Genomic DNA, 22,926 nt, shown 5'->3' on the forward strand with positions numbered 1-22,926 from the left:
TCTATTAATATTCTTCCAACTGTCACATAAAACTTAAAAACTTCCTAAGAACAAAATTCTCCGGTTGCCATTCTCAAATTTTCATTAGCTCTCTCTCTCTTGTTTTTCTCATTACTCCAATACCAACTCTCTCTCTCTCTCTCAGCTCTCAATTGCCTATCAATTTCCTCAGCAAACATGTGCACTCCATGCTCGCTCGTCATGTAAATGGCAAGCGAGAAGTTACGTGTAATGGCTGAGATGTCTCCGTTAGCGTAAACAGAATGTCTTCACAAATATCTTCACATTATATATCAGTAACGGGCACATTGCAAGTGCCGATATTCATGTTACGAAACCAAAACCAGTAATATACTAACACAGAGAAATAATTGTAAAAAGATTCATAATTATAAATGATGATTATTTTTACAAAGAACAGAATATTTTTTTTTCTTTCTCTCAACTCCAAAGTGCCATTTGAAAGGAGTAGAAAGAGGCCTTTTGTCACTGGAATCATTGGATTTTTGAATGTAGATATTTTAGTAATATACTTTGAAATATTAAACAAAATTGTAGTTAAAAGAATGATAAATTATATCGACAATATTCTTTAGAAATATTTTATTTGTCTGGTTATTTCCTATTTATCTGATTAAATAATATTCCCCAACACATCATGTATCACTCTCAGTAATCGTAAATCTTAAATGCTCTTTTCTGAGGGAAAACAGAGAAATAGATAGAGTATTTCTGTGTTATATATAGTCTTGTGAAAGTCATTCACCTTACTTCACTCATCAGATGCTCTCATAACTTGTAAAAGGTCTATGTGTCCCTTGTTTGGAGGGATCTAGTTTTGAATGATATCAAGAATATGGGTAATTCTTCTCACCCCTGGCTAAGCATTTGTAATTGAGATAGTTTGCTATTCTCAAATGGAAGCAAGTCATTCTTCTTGGAAATTCCAGTATTTATTTCATCATAATTAACACACACAAATAATAATATACTAAATTTAAAAAAAAAAAAAAAAGTTGAAAATGCTCAGTTCATAGACAGAATTCTAATGCCCTATGGTCTTCATACATGGGTGCTAATCTAACAAACCATACCCAGCCTTACTGACCTAACTACTATTTTGATACAAGAGAAGCAGGATTTTCACTCCTATGAAACAAATCTGGAGAATGCATAATTAATAGGCATGATATCCTCATCTCATATCCTGATATATTCATAAATAGCTTTTTTTTTACTCCTACTCACAAAAGATTGTAAACCTCGAGTACATTAGTACAGTGGATGTGCATTGTGTTTATTTTGTTTATTATTTATATCAGTCCTACACTCACAAATTTCAGAACTAGTAGCAAATTAAGAGAGCAATCTATTAATATCCCTTTTGAACAACTGGCTTTGTTCTTGGGGATGGTTGTTCCAAAGAACAGAATAGATGGAATTCAGCAGGAGTGGGAAGCAGGTAGGCTTAGTATAAAAATTCTGTAAAATAGTGCCTGTGGAAGATTTCTTCTTTTTATGGTGCTACCTTCTATCGCAGGTCAGCGACCATCTTGGCAAACAAACTACATTCTTGAGTTAATCTGAGCAGTTGTACGCTGCTCTTTCCTGTCCATGTCTTGATGTTGTCAAACAAAGATATTCTTTTTCTTCCTCTAGCTCCTTTGCCATCAATTCTTCCTACCAAAATAGTTCGTAGAAGTTGGTGTTTGCTATTTCTCATGATGTGGCCAAAATATGGTGTTTTTCATTTCTTGATTGTTTGTATGAGATCTTCATCTTTGCCAATGGATTTTAAGACATCTTTGTTGGTAATTTTTTCTGTCCATGATATCTTTAGCATGTTTTCTATATAGCCACATCTCAAAGGCTTCAATTTTCTTGTTGGTTGTCACCTTCAATGTCCATGTTTCAACTCCATAGAGCAGAATGGACCAGACGTAACATTTCAGCATTAGGCATCTGACTTCTATGTTTAGATCTTTATTGCAGAATAATGTTCTCATTTTCATGAAGGACTGCCATACAACTTCAATCCTTGTCTTTATATCTATTTCAGGATCCCACCTTTCATTAAGCCAGCAATCAAAATATTTATACCTTAACACTCGATCGATATTTTCTTATTGAGTGTCAATTTCATCTATGAGGTTGGATGTTTACTGATGACCATGTATTTCGCCTTGTTGATTTTTATATTTATTCCCATTCTTTGGTTTTCTATGTATACCCAGTCAATGAGTTTTTGGAGATCAGTGGGAGATTCAGCTATTAACTCTATACAAATCTTAGTGCTTCAATAACACAGATGGAAGAATGACGAGACATGCTCTTCAATTGCAGAAAAACAGAGTTCAATTCTTGTCTTGATGAGTAGAATCTTTTGTAACTAAAAGTGAGTTAGCCACTCATGTGGAGATGGTCAGGTTTTTTTCCTTCTAACATTTGGGATGGCAGCACATCAAACTCCTCTCTAGAAATTTTAAATGCTGTCCAAAATAATTTGCTGATTGAGGATTAATATCTCTCACTCAGATTCACTCCAGCCAACATCTTACAGACTAAATGTTTGTTGAAGGACTTCTATTAAGTTAGTGTGTCTGACTTTGTCAAACTGTTTTTCGAAATCTATGAAACACATAAAGAGAGATTTCTGTTTTTCTATGCATTTTTGTATCAATATTTGGTCACATGAAAGGGCCTCTGTAGTACCAAAACCATTCCGAAAGCCAAACTGCGTTTCACTCAGAGTTTCTTCACTTTTTCTATAAATGCAATTCTGAATTATTTTCAAAAATATTTTTAATGTTTGGCTCATTAGACTAATAAGTCAGAAGTCACCACAGGAATTCGCTTTGGGTTTCTTTGGGACAGTGATAAATGTAGATCTGGTCCATCCACTGGCTTTTCCTGTTTTACTTGATTTTATAGCATTCTCTATTTCACATTTCAGAATTGCTGGTCCTTGTATGTTATCTTTTATATTTATAGGTTTCTCTCTATTATCATTGAAGAGTTCTGTTACATACTTTATCCAAATCTATGCTTTGTTCTCTTCTTTTAGAACTAATTTTCCACTTTCGTCTCTTAGAGAGACACTGTTTGTTTTTTTCTGAGTTTTTTGGAAATTTCATTGACTTTCTTATATAGATTGAAATGGTCATGTTTCTTCCTATGGAAGTACCTGTATAAAATATAGGCAGAATGTTTATTTAAAGATGTAAGATGTTGGCTGGAGTGAATCTGTGTGAGATATATTAATCATCAACCAGCAAATTATTTTGGACAGCATTTAAAATTTTTAGAGAGGAGTTTGATGTGCTGCCATCCCAAATGTTAGAAAGGAAAAAAACCTGACCATTTCCACATGAGTGGCTAACTCACCTTCAGTTACAAAAGATTCTACTCATCAAGACAAGAATTGAACTCTGTATTTCTGCAATTGAAGAGCATGTCTCGTCATTCTTCCATCTGTGTTATTGAAGCACTAAGATTTGTAAAGAGTTAATAGCTGAACAGGTGAAAAGTAAAGCAGAAAAGGTTACCAAATTTTTTTTATTATTTATTTATTTATTTTATTTTTTGAGGCTGAGGAAGATACAGATATGACATGTTTATGCTTATAATACACTAAGTACTTAGTCAGTCAGGGCTCAGTTGTGCTTGCCGTGGTAATCAGCATAAATGTGTTATCATATTATCCTGTACACACTGCTTGAGGATGTATAATAGAAATTGATGATAATAATGAGGTTTGGATTTTAATCATGTTATAATATTTGAATTTATTCTTTGAAATAAATAAATGTAACATCACAAAATCAGATTGTGTCTTTATTTTCTTGTGCACTATTGATGGTCTTATTATAGGCCATACTCATAATGTTTCAATTTACCTATATATTTATTGTCCCTGATCCTACCAGATAGAAGCTTATTAGTTTATTAGTCAGTAACTATGAGTATTTGTAATGCAAACATCTGTTTTTGGAACCATAAATAAATGATTAAACAGGTTATCAGCAATATAAAACTTTTTTTTTTTACTATTCAAGACCAATATTTATTAATATGAAATATATAGTTTCTAGTTCTTTATTTTTATATTAATGAGGTTATGCTGTCATATGTAAATTTATATATGTAATACATCATTACAATAATATGTATAGAGAAATATTTATTTAATGCAGATGTTAAGCCTTCTAATATATTAGTCAACTCAAGAGGTGAAATCAAAATCTGTGATTTTGGTGTCAGTGGCCAGTTAATTGATTCCATGGCAAATTCATTTGTTGGGACGAGGTCTTATATGTCTGTAAGTACCACATAGAGTTCCCGGTATTTTTTTATAACGAATTTCAGAACAAATTATTTTAATTATAAAAATATCAGGAACCAAATTTAGTTTCTGGCAATTTTTATAATTAAAATAATTTGTTCTGAATAAATTTATAAAAATAAATATATAAATTTATTATACATAATTTATTATATTAATGATAATGGTTTTACATTTCTCAGTTTAATATTTTCCTATATTTAGTATTTATTTCTATGGTCATCCCACCAAAATTGCTTTAAGAATAATGTTCTTTGTACATCAAATTAGTATTATTCCCCATGTTTATGGGATATTCATTATCTCTTTTTTTTTTTCATTTTTGCAAACATAAATAAGTAGAGCTGTCTGCCTTGTCCAAGGATAGGTGCAAGGTAGACAGTTCAGTATTCCTAAGGCATGATGATTTAGCCAAGGTCTTAGCATAAGTGTAGCATTGAGGTCAATATTTGTAGTTACCCTAATGTGTAAATTTTGACATGAACTTTACACATTAGAGTTAATATTATTAATCGGTTAATTCATCTATGAATTTAGGTATGCTATTGGTCACTTCCAGTAATTTTTCTTGGATTCAGTGGATAAAAAAAAAAAGAAAAGAAAAACTTGTAAAGAAATTTAAGAGCACATTTCAGTGGGGGGGGGGGAATTAACATTTTGTGAATGTACATTAATTTTCATACCTCATATGAAATTATTTTATTCTGTAAATAATTGGAAATTACCTCTGTAGTGATGATTAGAAGAAAATTTTGTAAACATACTGCATGCATGACTTTTGTTTAGCCAGTTTTACACAGTGTTTAGCTTTCTTACATTTGTCTCTGTATTCTCTAAGAGCACAAGCTGACTTATTTGTGGAACTTTTGATATGCTTTCTTCTTTTCCTTCACTGCCTCTTTAACTTCCTGTGTCCACCATGGAGTTCTGATTTTTCTATCTTTGCAGACAACCTCACCACATGCCTCTCTGACTAAATCAATCGGGGCTTTCTTCAAGACTTGCCACTGAATCTCCAAGGTTTTTTTTTTTTTTTTCTGTATCCTTTTTCTGAATTCCTGTTCTGAAACTCTTTCATTTTTTCTTGAATAATGTTTGTGTATTTTAGCCTACAGTTTACATCTGAGAGCTGCTAGACTTTTATTCAGTTTAAATCTTTCTTACATGTTCTTCTTTTCAATATGAAATTTAATTTTATCCTGCTCAAGACTAAATGGTGATCACTTCCAATTTCAAATCCTCTGTACAGTCTGGTCTCCTGCACCAGGGAGAAAACATCACTATCGACAATAACATAGTCAATGAGACTTTTCTTATTCCTTGCCTCTTCTCTCCATGTGAATTTGTGTATATTTTTATGTCAGAACATAGTGTTAGTAATAACCAGTCCATGTCCTGAGCAGAAATCCAACAGGTATTTGCCATTATTATTAGCTTTGCTCTTTTCTGCAAATTTTCCCAAAATATTTTTGTATGTGTGACAGTCATTTCCTACTCTGCTATTTAGATCTCCAACAAGGAGACCAACTTTTCCTTTTTCACTGTGTCAGTTGCTTTCTCTAAAGCCTCAAAAAATTCCTCCACTTCTACCTGTAGAACCTTCAGTGTGACCATAGGCACAAATAAGTCTGATTGTCCAGTTCCCATTTCTGATATTTGCTCACATCACTCTACTTGAGACTGCCTGTCATTCAAGAAGACTAGCCTCGTATTTTGTGTTGAATACTATGGCTACTCCTCCTTTTTCCTTGATTGTCATTGCTTGAATATAACATTTTGTGTTTAGTGCCAAGAAAGATCTCACCAGTTTTTGTCTTTTTTGTTTCAGTCACCCCTATTATGTCAATCTGGTACTTATGCAATTCCTCAGCTAGCTCCATTTCTTTGCCATTCAGGCTTCTTATGTTGATAATATCGATCTTGAACTCTAGTGATATTGAGTTGGGATGTGTTTTAGGATTTGTTCCAGTAGCTGACTTTTCACTGTTTGCCCTGGTTCCCTGGCAAAAACAACAGGGGTGTTGTTTAACCTGATGACATCCCAGCCGGCATAAAATTCTGTCATGTTGTATCATCATTTAATATTGTGGTTTAAGCCAATAAGAATGCAATTTGTTTAGCTAAATCCCAAATTGCCAGCCCATCCTCGTTCGTTCGTATCCAGGTAGATACCTACCAGTGTGCACCACGAGAAGGTGAGGATTGGACATTGGGTCAGAAGCCCTGGTCAGTTCTCTGCATTCCTTTAAAGACTATGTGGAGGTCTCCTCTCATTTATACAGTTTTGACCCTAAACACTCCTGTACATTATTAAATAGAAAAAATTGAGCTAGTTATTATAGGAGAAAAAGTCAGGTTATTATCTAAATTGTTTGGAAAGATATTTTCCTCCCTAAATCACTTCCTGGTTTGATAAACATGTATGAGTCATATATTGCCTACTGAATTAAATTTGATTTTAGCATAGCTACAGTTAGTAAATATCACTTTGCTCCTTTTTACTTTTTGATAATGTCCAGTGCTTCAGATTTCTCTTCTTGGACTGGCTTTCATATCTTGTCTTTCTTGCCATAAACACCTCTTGGAAACTAAAAACTAAGTTTGCCCTTGTGTTCAAAACATTACACCTCAACTGTACAAATTTGCCCAACTTTAGAACGCTACTCACACATTCAAGTAGTGTTCTAATTCAGCAGAATAATTATACTTCTGCTGAATTAGCGGCCATCGTTACTTCACGTTCTTTTAAGAGTGTAAGAACACTCTTAAAAGTGTTCATTTGTATTGGCCAACACCTGTTGGCCAATATCCATGTACTATCTGGCTTGAAATCTACTGAACCAACTTCGCTTCCTCCTCTTTCATATATCTGCTTCTTTCCTGTTGAGGAACCTCCCTCATTCTGTTATCCCAAAAGTTACAACAATCATTTGTTGAAGGGACATATTTAACAGATATATAAAAAAAAAAAAAAAATTCTTGTCATTTATGGTTTTTGGACAGGAACAATTTTTTTTAAGACACAGCCTTCCAAATACATTATTTATGCTATTTCATTTAATCTAACTGGAAACATCTATTAGGAATATGCTTTCTTGAAACATAACCATGTGGTACTGGGAAAACATATGAATGATGCACCATGTAGGTTTTATACATTGAGAGACCTATACAACTTTGATTTCATGGGAAAAATCTCCCTCTCTTTATTAAAAATTATATTATCATATTTATTAAAAGTCATATTGTTCAAGTGGAATCAACTCTTTCTTCAAGAGGAGGAAATCTCATATAGTTCTATTAAGTGTCATGATATTTACTTTTTGAGTAACTTGATAACAGAACTTGGTTCAGTTGTAAGTAATATCCTCTGTGTGGATAACGTTACCATCTTTTGTCATTCTTGTAATGTTGAGGGTCATTGAAAGAACATTATAACAATCTGTCCTGACCAATTTTCAAACTGGACACATGTAAATAGGTTCAGATTTTTGTCACAGACATAGTATTTACCTTGACCAATAGCTAAGACGGCAAACGATAATCCCAATTACAACAGATTCAAGATTTGTAGGTTCTTAGGACTCATATTTGATAGGGAGAAAAAAAAACGGACATGTTTACCTCTTGTACATCAATTGCATAAGTGACAAAGAAAGATCAATACCCTAACTTACCATCCCCAAATAACAATAATCACCATCATCAAATTCCTGATATGTACCATTAGGGGGTGTACAGAATAATTATGATAGTACTACATGGAAAACTTATACCATTACTAACTTCCAACCAATAATTTGCCTCCAAATTAATCTGTTATCTGTCAAGACTCCAATATTATCAGATCTTATATTTCTGTTCTTTTAATGTGTTTTTTACTGTATCAATCCAGCTACATCTTGGTCTTCCTCTGGTTCTTTTTGCTACCAACCTGGCAGAGAACACTTGTTTTTGCTAATCTTTTCTCTCCCACTCTGCTTAAGTGACCACACCCCTGAGATTAGCTCTGCTAACACATTCCTGGATGCTAACAATGTCGAGTTCTTTCCTATTATCCTAATTTTTAATATGATATTGCCATTGATGCCATCTGTTCATGCCTCTAATCTTTCTCAGGACTCACATATCTGTAATCTCTAGTCTTTGGTCAAGTGTTTTATTTCTAACCCAGCTCTCAGATCCATAAGTTAAAATTGGTTTGAACACTGTCTTGTATACAGCTGATTTAGTGTTTTGATTAATTTCTCTTATTCCTTATAAATTTATTTAGTTGACTTCCTGCCATACTGGCTTTGTTGATTCTGTTTTATTTTTATGTTTAATTAAATAAATTAAAGATACCAAGAAATTATATACTTGGCTTCTATATCCAAGTGTAAGCAAACAAGTTTGCACCTGAACTATTTTCAGGACTGGGGCAACTCGTATAAAGAAGCTAATGACTTCGCATCACTTGCCTTAGTATCCCATGATGCAAAGCACATCTCTCCTTGCGGACATGTATAATGCTATGCATTATGGGAAGGATTATTACCCAGACTGGTTTTGACCTTTATGGAGGTCTCATCAGTGGGAGCCAGACCCAGACAAGTGATGTGAAGTCATTAGCTTCTTTATACAAGTTGCCCAGTCCTGAATATAGTTCAGGCACTAACTTGTTTGCTTACACGTGGATAAAGGATTAAACCAAGTACAGTCACACCCCGAGTTACGTAAGTAATGTGTTCTGTAAACCTTTACGTAAGTCGAATTTGTAAATTACATACATACAATAAAATGTTCAATGGCTTCTCATACCACTGTCTTACATTAATTTTTTTGCCATCAATCGGATATTTTTCATTTTTCGGGTGATTAAATGTACTCTCTGCATCCGTGATGCCAGCCTGCTCTTTTAAATCCTTATATAAGGACATGGCCTTCTCCTGGATAATCAGTAAACTTAACGGTATCTGCTTCTGTGTCAGATCATCGATCCAGTGAGACAACAATTTCTCCATCTCTGATATCGGGCCAAAATTATGACCTCTTCTTGGTAATAATTTTGCCCTTTGACGCTACCACACCTTTCGTGCTTTCAACAATGCAAACTTTATCCTTCACTATTGTATTCATTGTCGAAATAGGTTGATTTATTTCTCGAGTTATTGTTGATAGAATTTTCCCACCTTCATACACACAAATTATTTTCAACTTTTCTTCTAAAGTAATTGCGGACCTTTGTTTTTTAGATTTATTACCAGATCATTCGGTTTTGTGTTTGCATTCCATTTTAAGGGTAAAAAAACAACAAGATTAGCAGTGATAACAAGCGACTGAGCTAACCGTGTAAGGCATCTACTACTGTACCTCTGTAAAAGAATCACCTGTGCAAAGCCGCAAACGTGTTAATACGTGTTAGCAGATTATTTACGTAACTGTGAATTTATGTAAGTAGCGTGTTACGTAACTCAGAGTCCTACTATATATAATTTCTTGGTATCTTTAATTTATAGTATAACCAAGTGGCAAAACTTTCACAACTTTCTCTAATCTAGAGTATTTTAATAATAAGGTCAGACACCTTTTGGCTACTCGTATATGAAAATATGACTTCTGCATTACTTCAACCATGGTATCACCTCTGGGTCTGGCTCCCACTGATGAGACCACAATAATGGTTGAAACAGTCTGGGTAGTGACCATTCTCATAATGCATATTATACATGTCTGCAAAGAGAGATGTGCTTCCATTATGGGATACTAAGGCAAGTGATGTGAAGTCATTAGCTTCTTTATATGAGTTGCGCCAGCCCTGAAAATAGTTCAGGTGCAAACTTGTTTGCTTACACTTTGATATAGGATTAAACCAAGTATATAATTTCTTGGTATCTTTAATATTAATCTACCATCTTCACTAAAAATTGTGCCTATATAGGTTCTCCATTCACGATGCAGTTGATAAGTTCATTGCTTCTGCTTATTTTCATTGTCTCTGTCTTGTTATTGCTGATTTTCATACCAAATTTATTACAACAGTTATTCAATTTAGTGAGGGAATCTTGCAGACTTGTACTGATTTATTCAGAAGTATAACATCTGCATAAAGTAAAGAGCTAAGATTAGCATCACCAATTTTGATGTCAGATTTAATAGCACTTTCCTTCATAATGTGATCCATATAAATAATAATAGTGGTGATAACATGCACCCTTGTCGCATACCTGATTTTACTTCAAACCATCTGACTTAATGGTTTGAAGTAAAATCTTCAAAACTGCTGACTTGCAATTTAAATAGAGACTATGTATTGCTTTATATAATGTTTCATTTACACCATATAACTGTAGTGTTTTGAAGAACTTGTTTGCTTACACTTTGATATAGGATTAAACCAAGTATATAATTTCTTGGTATCTTTAATATTAATCTACCATCTTCACTAAAAATTGTGCCTATATAGGTTCTCCATTCACGACTCTTGGCACCTTGTCATATGCCTTTTCCAGATCTTGTTCTTCACTAAGCTTCTTCCACAATTTTTCTTAGCCATTTCCCAAGTATACTTGCATAAATCTTACCAAGAACATTCAGTTGGAAAATACCTCTCTAATTCTCACATTCAGTTTTATTTCCCTTTTTATAGATGGGGACTATAAGAGCTCTGCTCCAATCTCTGGAATTCGACCCTCTGATCAGGCCTTCTGAATTATGCAATGCAGCTACTGTAAAACTTCTTTACCTCCGTATTTGAGCATTTCTGCCTTCTTCCAGCTGCCTTTTCATATTTCAGGTTTTTGATGACTTTTTCTACTTTAAGTATGGATATGTATTCCTGACTGAATTCCTGTTGGAAGTTTTCTTCCATCACGCTGACACTGATTGTTTCATTTAGCAGTTTTTCAAAGTAATTATTCCAGACATCTAGAATATCTTTATCTTCAGTTTTCATTGTAGTAATGCTAGAAAAGTCTTTTGTATTTATATTTGCTGTGATGGAGTAGAGTGGTTTTTTTTCCAGCATATTCTATGGTGGGTGTCCAAAACATGATATGACAGCTAGTCCTGAGTACTGAAGTTTGTAAGTCTCAATCATATCACCCTCTTTCTTCTGTGTGCTAGTGTCAGCAGTTCACAAATTTTCAGTCTATCTTCATAATCTATATTCCACAATCCTGTTATAATTTTTTAATGCTCTCCTTTAACATTCTTTTAATACTCTCCTCAAACTCCCCTTCCCCCATCCAGAACAGAGATTACATCAAAGCTATCATTGTTTCATATTAGATATATGAAACTATTTCATATATCTAAGGCACACCAAAAAACTAACAAAAATCTTTAAAAAAAAAATACAACCTTTCAACCACTTACAAACCATATAAAAAATTAGCATTCCTTATCTGCTCCACCAAAGACCAGCCACAGTCCCTAGACCTACCTGGTGTTTACCAGGTCCCTTGTAGTTGTAAACTATCCTACTATGGCTAAACAGGTAGGATAGCTAACATCAGAATTACTGAACATTAAGGACTATATATCCATTTTCATTGCTACAGCCACTCAGGAATTGCTGACAATGCTTGGGACACCTGCCATAGAATATGCTGGAAGAAAGCCACTTTACTCCATTGTAGCAAATATAAATACAAAATACTTTTCTGCTTGTTCTTTAAGAAACTACTCTGACCTCAACCAATTTGGTTGCATGAAACTGCCCCAAATTTGGTAAGCTCTCATCCTCCATACTTCAGCCCAGCAACTATGATCATCATCATCATCATCATCAAATTCCTGCCATGTACCCTCAAGGGGTGTACAGGAAATGACAGTACTACATGAAAAAATTACATCATTACTAACTTCCTATCTACAATTTTCCTCCAAATCAGTCTGTTACTTGTCAAGACTCCAACATTATCAGATCTTATATTTCTATCGTCTAAGGCACTTTGTACCGTATCAATCCACCTATATCTTGGTCTTCCTCTGGGTCGTTTTCCTGCCAACCTGGCAGATAACACTTGTTTTGCTAATCTTTCCTCTCCCATTCTATTTAAGTGACCATACCATCTGAGATTAGCTCTGCTAACGCATTCCTGGATGCTGACAATGTCAAGTTCTTTCCTAATATCCTCATTTTTAATATGATATTGCCATTGATGCCATCTGTTCACGCCTCTAATCTTTCTCAGGACTCTCATATCTGCGGTCTCTAGTCTTTGGTCAAGTGTTTTACTTCTGACCCAGCTCTCGGATCCATAAGTTAAAACGGGTTTGAACACTGTCTTGTATACAGCTAATTTAGTGTTCCGACTAATTTCTTTCTTATTCCATATGAATTTATTCAATTGACTTCCCATGATACCAGCTTTGCTGATTCTGTTGTCTATTTCTATATTTAGTTTACCATCTTCAGTAAAAATTGTGCCTAAGTAGCTGAAATGTTTTACTTGTTCCACAGGTTCTCCATTCACAACACAGCTGACATTTTCAATGATTCTGCCTATTTTCATTGTCTTTGTCTTTTTATTGCTGACCTTCATACCATATCTATTACAACAGCTATTCAATTTAGTCAGAGAATCTTGCAGACTTGTAGCGGATTTATTTAGAAGTATAACATCATCCGCATAAAGCAATGAGCTGACATTAACATCTCCAATTTTGATATCAGGTTTAATACCACATTCCTTCATAATGTGATCCATATAGATAATGAATAACAGAGGGGATAATGTACATCCTTGTCTCACACCAGATTTAACATTAAACCATCTTCCTGTACTTCCTTCAATTCTAACTGCTGACTCACAACTCAAATAAAGACTAAGTATTGCTTGATATAATGCCCCATTGACACCATATTACTGCAGTGTATTGAATAGCTTCTCTCTTGGCACCTTGTCATATGCCTTTTCCAAATCGACAAAACTTAAATACAGATCTTTGTTATATTCCCATGCTTTCTCCACTATTTGTCGTAAAGTGAAGATCTGATCCTGACAGCCTCTATTTGGCCTGAATCAAGCTTGTTCTTCACCAAGCTTTTCTTCCACAATTCTTCTCAACCGTTTCTCAAGTATACTTGCATAGATCTTGCCAGGAACACTCAGTAGGGAAATACCTCTGTAATTCTCACATTCAGTTTTATTTCCCTTTTTATATATGGGTACTATGAGAGCTCTACTCCAATCATCGGGAATTCGTCCCTCTGTCCAGGCTTTCTGAACTATGCAGTGCAGCCACTGTAAGACTCTTATACCACCATACTTCAGCATTTCTGGTCGAATATCATCTACTCCTGCTGCCTTTCCACATTTCAAGCCTTTGATGGCTTTTTCTACTTCAAGTATGGATATGTATTCCTGACTGCATACCTGGTCAGTGTTTTTTATCACTGTGCTGTCATCACTGCTTGTTTCATTTAGCAGTTTTTCAAAGTAATTACTCCATACTTCAAGGATATCTTTTTCTCCTGTTTTCATTTCACCTTTATCATCTCTAATTCCTTTTACAGCACTCTTTCCTCCATTCCTAAGCTTCTTCAACAACCTCCAGAATATTTTGCCACCTTCTCGATATTTATTTTCTATATTCTTGCCAAAGTCCTCCCATGACTTTTGTTTAGCTAGTTTTACACACTGTTTAGCTTTCTTACATTTGTCTCTGTATTCTGTAAGAGTAAAAGCTGACTTATTTGCCAGGAACTTTTGATATGCTTTCTTCTTTTCCTTCACTGCCTCTTTAACTTCCTGTGTCCACCAGGGAGTTCTGATTTTTTTATCCTTGAACACAACCTCACCACATGCCTCTCTGGCAGAATCAATCAATGTTTCCTTCAGAGTTTGCCACTGAATCTCCAAGGTTTGATTCCTGTTCTCAAACTCTTTCATTTTCTTTTCAATAATATTTCTGTATTTTAGTCTACAGTTCACATCTGAGAGCTGCTCAACTTTTATTCGCTTTAAAACTTTCTTACATGTTATTCTTTTCAATATGAAATTCAATTTTATCCTGCTCAAGACTAAATAGTGATCACTTCCAATTTCAAATCCTCTGTACACTCTGGTGTCCTGCACCAGGGAGAAAACATCACTATCAACAATAACATAGTCAATGAGACTTTTCTTATTCCTAGCCTCTTCTCTCCATGTGAATTTGTGCACATTTTTATGTTGGAACATGGTGTTAGTAATAACCAGTCCATGTCCTGAGCAGAAATCCAACAGATATTTGCCATTATTATTAGCTTTGCTCTTTTCTCCAAATTTTCCCAAAATATTTTTGTATGTCTCACAATCATTTCCTACTCTACTATTTAGATCCCCAACAAGGACCAACTTTTCCTTTTTCACTGTGTCAGTTGCTTTTTCTAAAGCCTCAAAAAATTCCTCCACTTCTACCTTAGTAGAACCTTCTGTGGGACAATAGGCACAAATAAGTCTCATTGTCCAGTTCCCCATTCTCATATTTGCCCACATTACTCTACTTGAGACTGACTGCCATTCAAGAAGATTAGCCTCGTATTTTGTGTTGAATACTATGGCCCAGCAACTAAGGATGTCCAATTTAGCCAATTAGAAGACACTATTTAGAACTTTAAGCCAACTTCTCAGTTTGATGTGCTTCATCTTCATTTCTTAGTGTAGCGTGCATATCTTCTCATATTTTGTTCCCTGATGATGGCAATTTGACTTTGCAGAAATATTGGAAGTATTAATTACATGTATTTTAGTCAATATATTAGACTGTGTTGTAATTTCCTTAAAAAATACAGTTATTGTGTTTTATAACCCCACTGCCCATCCATAGTACATTGTATTATTGGTTAAAGCCATTCATGGGTAGAATTCACAAAAAAATAATAAAAAAAAAAGTCGATCATTTCAATATTTAATTTGGTGGATATTTAGACTGATCATCACTCATGCTTTAGTTTAATAGAAGAAACAAATGTCAAGGAATAATAACTAGCTGTATGTTTCTAATATTTCACCTAGGGCCACCATCTTTACAGGCATAAAGTTAAGAATACACATATGCATGCAGGCACATACAGGTAATGGACAAAAAAAAATGGAAACACTGAGTTATCGGATCACATTATTGGTAGTTGCAATGCAACGTCTACGATGCACCAAACTCAGATACAGTTGATATGACATTCCTAGGGACGTGTGTATAATGGCAAATGGAGGCCTGCCACCCTTTATTTCATGTTAGTATGGAATCCAGAGAGGTCCCCAGTGACTTTGAAAGGAGTGTGACTGTTGGAGCCAAGCTGACAGGTGCATCTCTGACCAGAACAGCTGAAAGTGCACCAAGGAACAGTCTCTAAGGTTATGTTAGCATGGCAGTCAACAAGACAAACATCATCAGCGAAATGCAATAAAAAACGAAAACGCTTACTGCAAGAGAGGGAAGTTCAAGCATTAGTGTACCATGAAAAATAGGCAGACTACTTCTGAGCATGTGAAAAATTCAACACCAGTCTTGAGAAATATTTCAACCAAAACATTGCACTGGGAAACTACACAGAGTTGGATATCAGGGTAGGATTGCCTTACACAAGCCTTTGATCACTACTTCGATGCACATCATATCCAATGGTGCAAAGATCATAGACAGTGGACTACACAACAGTGAAGGTATGTGATGTGGTCTGATGAATCTACGTTAATGCTTTTTGCTGCAAACGGATGAATATATGTGTGTGGCATCAGCTGAAGGAAGCTTACCAGCCAGAGTGCTTGTTTCCAACCATGAAATTTTGATGGTTCTGTAATGGTCTGGGCCACATTCTCATGTTACTTGTTGTATTAGCAGGCAAAATGGATGCTGCATGTTATCTTTCAATTATAAGTGATCATCTTATTCTGATGTTGGCACACTTTTCTCCTACACAGATGTGGAAGTTTTTGCATGGTATTTTGTTGGATTTTGGGGAGGGAATATGCATTGGATTTTGCAATATTTTGTTACTTTTGATTATGCATTGCCTATTGCACCACCATCCCTTCCAGTAGTATAATGTTATTAAAACATTAGCAAGTAGAGCTAGAACCATCTGTTTAGAATAGCCTCACCACAAAAATCAGTTACATCCTGGACATTTTTTTCCCTCATCTTCAGCAAAATCAACAAAATTCTATATTATCCTCTCACACTTTATCCTACTACCTACCAAACCCAGATCTGTCACACACAAAATCATTTCCATCCCATCCATCCTAGTCACCTCTGAAAAGTAGATTATGTTCTTAAAAGATATAATAGTTGCATCTTTCATTCCTTATTTGCTCACCAAATGATCCTCTCAATCACTTAGATCATTAGATCATATTGGTGTCTACAGATCACTTACCCTACTCTTGCAAATTGCCATAAAACTGCTAATATCCATCTGGTTGAACATAAAAACTACATCCAATATCTATGCTACAGTCAATCTGGGGCTGCAAAGTATGTTGATTCTGATCATCGCATTCATTATTTGTACTACAGTATCTACACAACAGTCATTCTGGACTTGCAATGTATGCTGTTGATTCCAATCATATTCACTATGGGGGGGGGGGCTCTTTATTATGAAGATGTTGATTTGAATCACATAGACCATTTTGGGAATTTGCCACAAATCTGCAACATTCCCCAACTTGAATAAATATGGCTGCCTCATGCTATCAGAAAACTATATAGCTCAGTCGGTATAGAAGCCCTTTGATTGGAAAGACCTAAGTTCAATTCCCATCCAAAACATGAGGAACCTTTATCTGGTCTCTTTTGACTAAAAGTGAGTCAGCCAGTCTCATACGGAGATAGGGTTTTTTTTCACGCAGAAACTCTGGTTTTTCATACCCCAGAACAAGTAAACTGACCCCGTGAACACATTCATCTACAGATATAGGACACACCAGGAGGCATAGGGCTAACCACCTTATCCTCAAAGTGGTTGCAGTTTCAAATCGCAATAGGTCATGCCTAATACAAGAAAGGAGGAGTAGGTGATACTGGCAAGGATTGTAGAATTTCCATCAATTCAGTCTCTTGTTTATTATTATTATTATCATGCTGGCTCTATGAAGTCAAGGACTTCGTGTTTTTCCTATCACAGAATGCCTAAATACTTATCTTTTTTTTGAAGACATTCACTGAAGATGCATTTATAACATCCACTGGTAGCCCTTTCCAACTCACCACATTTCATGGGAAGGACCTGGACATCACATGCTTCATACCCACACCTTAAGTTGGTTTCTTGGATTCGTCTTTTATGAGCTGCAAAATCTCATTTGTGTCTATATTGTACGATCTCTGCCCCTCTCACTAACTTATTAATTTCTGTTATATCTCCTTTCTTCTGTCAGTTACTCAAACTTTGAACCACATTCCCTTAGTTTTTACCTATATGTATACAATTTCATAGGCAAGTTATCATCTTGGTCACACTCTGCTGGATCTTTTCAACTCTCTTCATCTCCTCTGAACCTAAGCTATATCTCAACACAATAATCAAGATGTAGTCTTACCAAAGCTTTGTACAATGGAAGAATAACCTCCTTATGCCTACAAGTTAGTATTCTCTTCAGTATTGTAGTTATCCAATGTGACGACTTAACTACCTTAGTAGTATGACCCTAAACTTAACTCTGTCTACTGTAATCTACCTTTTGTGTGCATGAACATGCACATTCTTATCTTTATCTTAACAAAGTTATATAATTAAATAAAACTTATTATCTCTAGATATTTGCTTCTTGCATTATAATTAAAATGAGTGAATTTTTATATTTAGTTATGTTTAATTTAGATTTCCTTAATTTATTGAATGAAGAAATATTATAATCAGCATCTACTTTAAAACATCAGATTGCTTATTACATAATAACACATATGAATTATTGTATCTGTCCTTTCTTTTACTAATTCTGTTACTAATGCGATTGTCTGTGGAAATACCAGTGGTGGTCAGCGGTAGATGGCGTTGGTGTAGTTGCAGTCAGTTGGTGATTGAATGGTGGAGACAGAGTTGTAGAGCAGGTGCCCTCCCTCAATGAGTCCTTGGACTCCATGGAGGTGTCAAATAATAATAATAAATAATTCCTTCCCTTTTCCAATCTCTCCCATGCAATGACATTCCTTCTTGTTACAAAGCTCATACATCTCATTACATCTCACAATTTCATGAAATATAGAAGAACATAGAGGAATACACTAATGCATTATTTTTTACCTATATTTACATTTTAGTTATGTAATGTGTTATAGTAATTATAATAAAACTTTATGAAATTACTTTTATCAGCCAGAAAGATTACAAGGAACACACTATACAGTACAATCAGATATCTGGAGTCTTGGTTTGTCACTAGTAGAGATGGCCATTGGTAGATACCCAATACCACCTCCTGATCAAAAGGAGTTATCTGCAATTTTTGGGGCAAAATATTCAGCTGCTGCTGATACAGAAGGCCAGTCTCCATCTCCCAGTTCCAAGAGTAGACCAAGTAAGTATGCCTTATGTTTTTTCATCTATCTATCTATATATATATATATTTCAATAATTCAAGGTAATTACTTTATATGAGTCTTTGAAAGTACTGAAGGAAGTATCAGTTAGAAAGTTTGCTACAGTTCACTATCTAGAGGGAGGTGAATGTAATTATTTTGATCAGACCTTTAATAACTTAAAATTTAGTCTTAACAGTTATGGAACAGGCATTCCCACACAAAACATTTCAGAACTTATAGCAGAAAACAGTGAACTGGAATTGCTTACTTTCCTCATTTCTGCTTGTGTTATCGTAGGATTAGTAGAAATGAGGAAAGTAAGGAATTCCAGTTCTCTGAAACAGCATCCTTAGAAGCAGTTATAAAAGAAAGCATAAAAGCAGAAACAGACTATCTGTGAGACAGTGGCTAATATGTACATGTTTGGAAAAAGGGATAATCAACTAACTTATCCTGTTTTTGACATTGAGAACAATATGCTAAAGTTTGGCGGATTTGGAATTTGTACAGAGTTAATAACTAAACATCTAGAATCGAAAAGGTAACCGTTTTTTTGGAGGCTGCTTGTGTTATCATAGGATTAGTAGAAATGAGGAAAGTAAGGAATTCCAGTTCTCTGAAACAGCATCCTTAGAAGCAGTTGTAAAAGAAAGCATAAAAGCAGAAACAGACTATCTGTGAAACAGTGGCTAATATGTAAATGTTTGGAGAAAGGGATAATCAACTAACTTATCCTGTTTTTGACATTGAGAGCAATATGCTAAAGTTGAATGGATTTGGAATTAGTACAGAGCTAATAACTAAACATCTAGAATCGAAAAGGTAACCATTTTTTTGGAGGCTGAGGAAACTACATATGAGATATGCTTGTGTATCATTTTAAGTGGCAGAGGGACCTAGTTTCAAATTTCATGTGTAATGAAAGAAAATTTGTGTTCCAATCCCATCTAGGATGTGAGGGACCAAAACCTTTTATGGATTTTTTAATTGCAGGTGAATTAACCTGTATCATATGGAGATGGTAGGGTTTGTCAGTCAGGCAGCTGGCCAGAAAATACATTCCATTAACAAACATACTACCTCATAATCTTAGTTGCTTTTGCAGTTCATTCTGACAAGTCAAGCAGGGCATGTCTTAGATTGTTATTACAGAGACCTCTAGAGAGTCAAGGACTCATCAAGGGAGGCCACATGTCATCCACTATCAGCACTTGCCACCTCCAAAGGCAAGCCATCCCAATCATACACTGCTGCTCAGAGAGAAATCTAACTCCCATCCTGAAAATCAATTCTCATCTCTATATGAAGAAAATATGTCATAAAAAAAGATAATACACTATACTGTGTCCAGCTCTTTTTGAGAAGGTCATGTTGAGTTGTTTGTACAGAAGGACAATTCCAGCCATGATAAACGTAAATTAATTTGCTGATATTCCGTTATATTATGATTTTGAATTAATCTGAATTAAATAGTTATTTGAATTGAAAATTGTTTATTTCATAATAATTTATGGTATTTTGAAATAAGCAAATTGCAAACAGCCTTAAAAAAAAAAAAAATTAAAAGAGTACTGCTGTATGTGATGCTGTAGTGTAAATATGCTGCCAGTGGTTAGTAGTTTTTAACAATGATGTCTCATTCACTGTCAGAAAAGTTAGCTCTAGCCTCTCAAAAGATGTTCCTCCTGATATTCCATATCAGGAGGAATCAAATATGGAACAAATACAGGAGACAATTGCTATCTCTTAGCATTCTAATTTTAGTTTCAATGACATGCTCAATGGTATCAGTGGTCAGGCTATATGAGTCTATAGTCCCTCCATGAAATCCTTCTTGTGGTTCTGGACATTTTGCTATTATTGAATTTGGATTGAATAAAATCATATATGACCATTCTGAGCTAAATTTTTTAATTAGTTAACAAAGATACATTTAAAAATTAATGCAATTATATTGAATTTGCTTTAATTTTTTTTTTTTTTTTTTCAGATAGCTTTAATGTACCACTTGGAGATGGACCAAGGCCTATGTCAATATTTGAGCTTTTGGATTATATTGTTAATGAGGTAATAATTGCTTTTTATTATCCTTTTATCTTTTGTACTTTTTTGCAGCTTATCTGAGGAAGAAAAAAAAATCAAATCTCTTGTTATTTTGACTATAATATTCTTCGCTGACTACAAAAATTGCTTATGAAATGGATTTATGCTTGAATATTTTTTTATGAATTAGCTGCTTATTCATCGTTATCTCTAAATTCTATATTCTGAATGCCATTTAACTGATTGCACATTAGCTAAAGTTTTCTTATCAACATTCCATTTCCTCATTTGATAAACCTTGTTGTGCTCAAATATCTTAGCTATAAGATATTCCTTAACTTTGAATACTGATATCTTCTTGCCTCCTTATTTTTCATAAGAAAGATCTCATTTTGCTTTTCCTACCTTTCAAAATACTCAATACAGGCAAGATCGAATTTTTCTTCTTTTGTTGACTTCTGGTCTTTCCTGGTACAGATACATCACATCTATGGCTTCCTCATTCTCCAAAAAAATTTTTCTTTTCACACTCAGGTCTCTATAAACATCAATCTAAAAGCCTTGCATTCCAAGATACAGTCACTTCGTAATGACATTATGACAACCAATGCAGATTGAAGGCAAAATGTCAAAAAATATGGAAATTCCTTAATAACTGGTAATAAGAAAACACTGTAGGATGGATGAATATAATCAAGCAACCATTCAAAAAAGACTTTCTGGTCACATAGCCTTTGAACATCTCATCATTGACAGCCTCACGTGCTTCAAAGTTCTTGGTTTGTCTAATGGCAGTGCTTTTTCAATGTGTTCTTCCAGTTTATCATTCCCCATTGGTGTACACCTCTGATTTTAAATGGCCCACAAATGAAAGTCCATAGGATTTATGTCAGGTGATATGGAGGCCATGTAATTGATCCACCTTGACCAATCTATCTTTCTTGAAACCTTTCTTCAAGATGCTCTCAGGCCTCATAATTGAAGTATGGTGGAACTCTGTGATGCATGAACCATATGTCTCTCTTCCACACCAAGGAAACATTGTCAAGTATATTGTGGGAGGTTTTCTACCAGATTCCAAGAAGTCACAGCCCAAAAGTCCTGTAAGCCTGTTTGGCAAAACTTCTAGCCATATTAATCTGTCTTCAAAGATACTTGCAATACATAGATAGAAAAATAGTTGCTGGTTTCTTGATTGAATAACTGTATTCAGTACAGTTATTCAATCAAAGATTAGCCCACATGTGATTGTTGGGATAATTGAAAATGACATATCAAGCGAACATTTTTCATTACTTTTTCTGTGAAAGCATACAAAAGCAAGAGAGAGAAATCATTGGTCCCATATACAGCTGTAGAAACCACTAACAAAATACCAAGAGTTGATGGTGATCGTCTGGTAAAAGTGCTTGACCTCTCTCAGAATGGTATGGGTAAAGCCAATTTTAATGTAGGACTTTACATACAACTTCTTCGTTAAGCATCCTGTTCTGCAGCAGTCCTTGGAAACTGAGAAGAAAAATATAGTATGTGTTTTAGTGGCCCAGAATCCAAGTGTATGTTCCTCAGTTTCCAGTACCCTCATGGTTCTTGGTCTGCCCTCCTTCATTTCATTTCACTTCATTTCCTCCAGTTCAGTAAATGTAAAATGATCCTACATGGCTACCAACATGTGTCTTAGAAACACTGAAACAAATAGTAATTACTAGTTGCTCATGGCAAACCAGTTAGACTGAACTCAACTCTGTTGATATGTAGCATGTGATTCTGATTATTCACAATTCACATAATTTACTGAGTTGTGTCTATTTGCTTTGCATGTTGTCAACATTTCTTCTGCTAAATAAAAATATAGTATGTGTTTTAGTGGCCCAGAATCCAAGTATCAGTTTCCAGTACCCTCATGGTTCTTGGTCTACCCTCCTTCATTTCATTTCACTTCATTTCCTCCAGTTCAGTAAATGTAAATTGATCCTACATGGCTACCAACATGTGTCTTAGAAACACTGAAACAAATAGTAACTACTAGTTGCTCGTGGCAAACC

The 22,926-nt window shown here is 34.8% G+C and overlaps 1 protein-coding gene across 1 annotated transcript in view; it reads left to right on the plus strand.

The window, feature by feature from the left end:
• The window catches only part of Dsor1 (mitogen-activated protein kinase kinase 1), a 155,113-nt gene that overhangs the window by 93,665 nt on the left and 38,522 nt on the right, over positions 1–22,926 (plus strand). The window contains exons 6-8 of the mRNA XM_090413991.1: positions 4,194–4,318; positions 18,633–18,834; positions 20,829–20,905. Coding sequence (XP_090270117.1) covers positions 4,194–4,318; positions 18,633–18,834; positions 20,829–20,905 — 404 coding nt within the window. The remainder of the gene's footprint in view (positions 1–4,193; positions 4,319–18,632; positions 18,835–20,828; positions 20,906–22,926) is intronic.

The sequence above is a fragment of the Typopeltis vanoorti genome, chromosome 24, assembly GCF_054136105.1.
Source record: "Typopeltis vanoorti isolate ZY-2024b chromosome 24, IOZ_Tvanoo_1.0, whole genome shotgun sequence".
Classification (NCBI taxonomy): domain Eukaryota; kingdom Metazoa; phylum Arthropoda; class Arachnida; order Uropygi; family Thelyphonidae; genus Typopeltis; species Typopeltis vanoorti.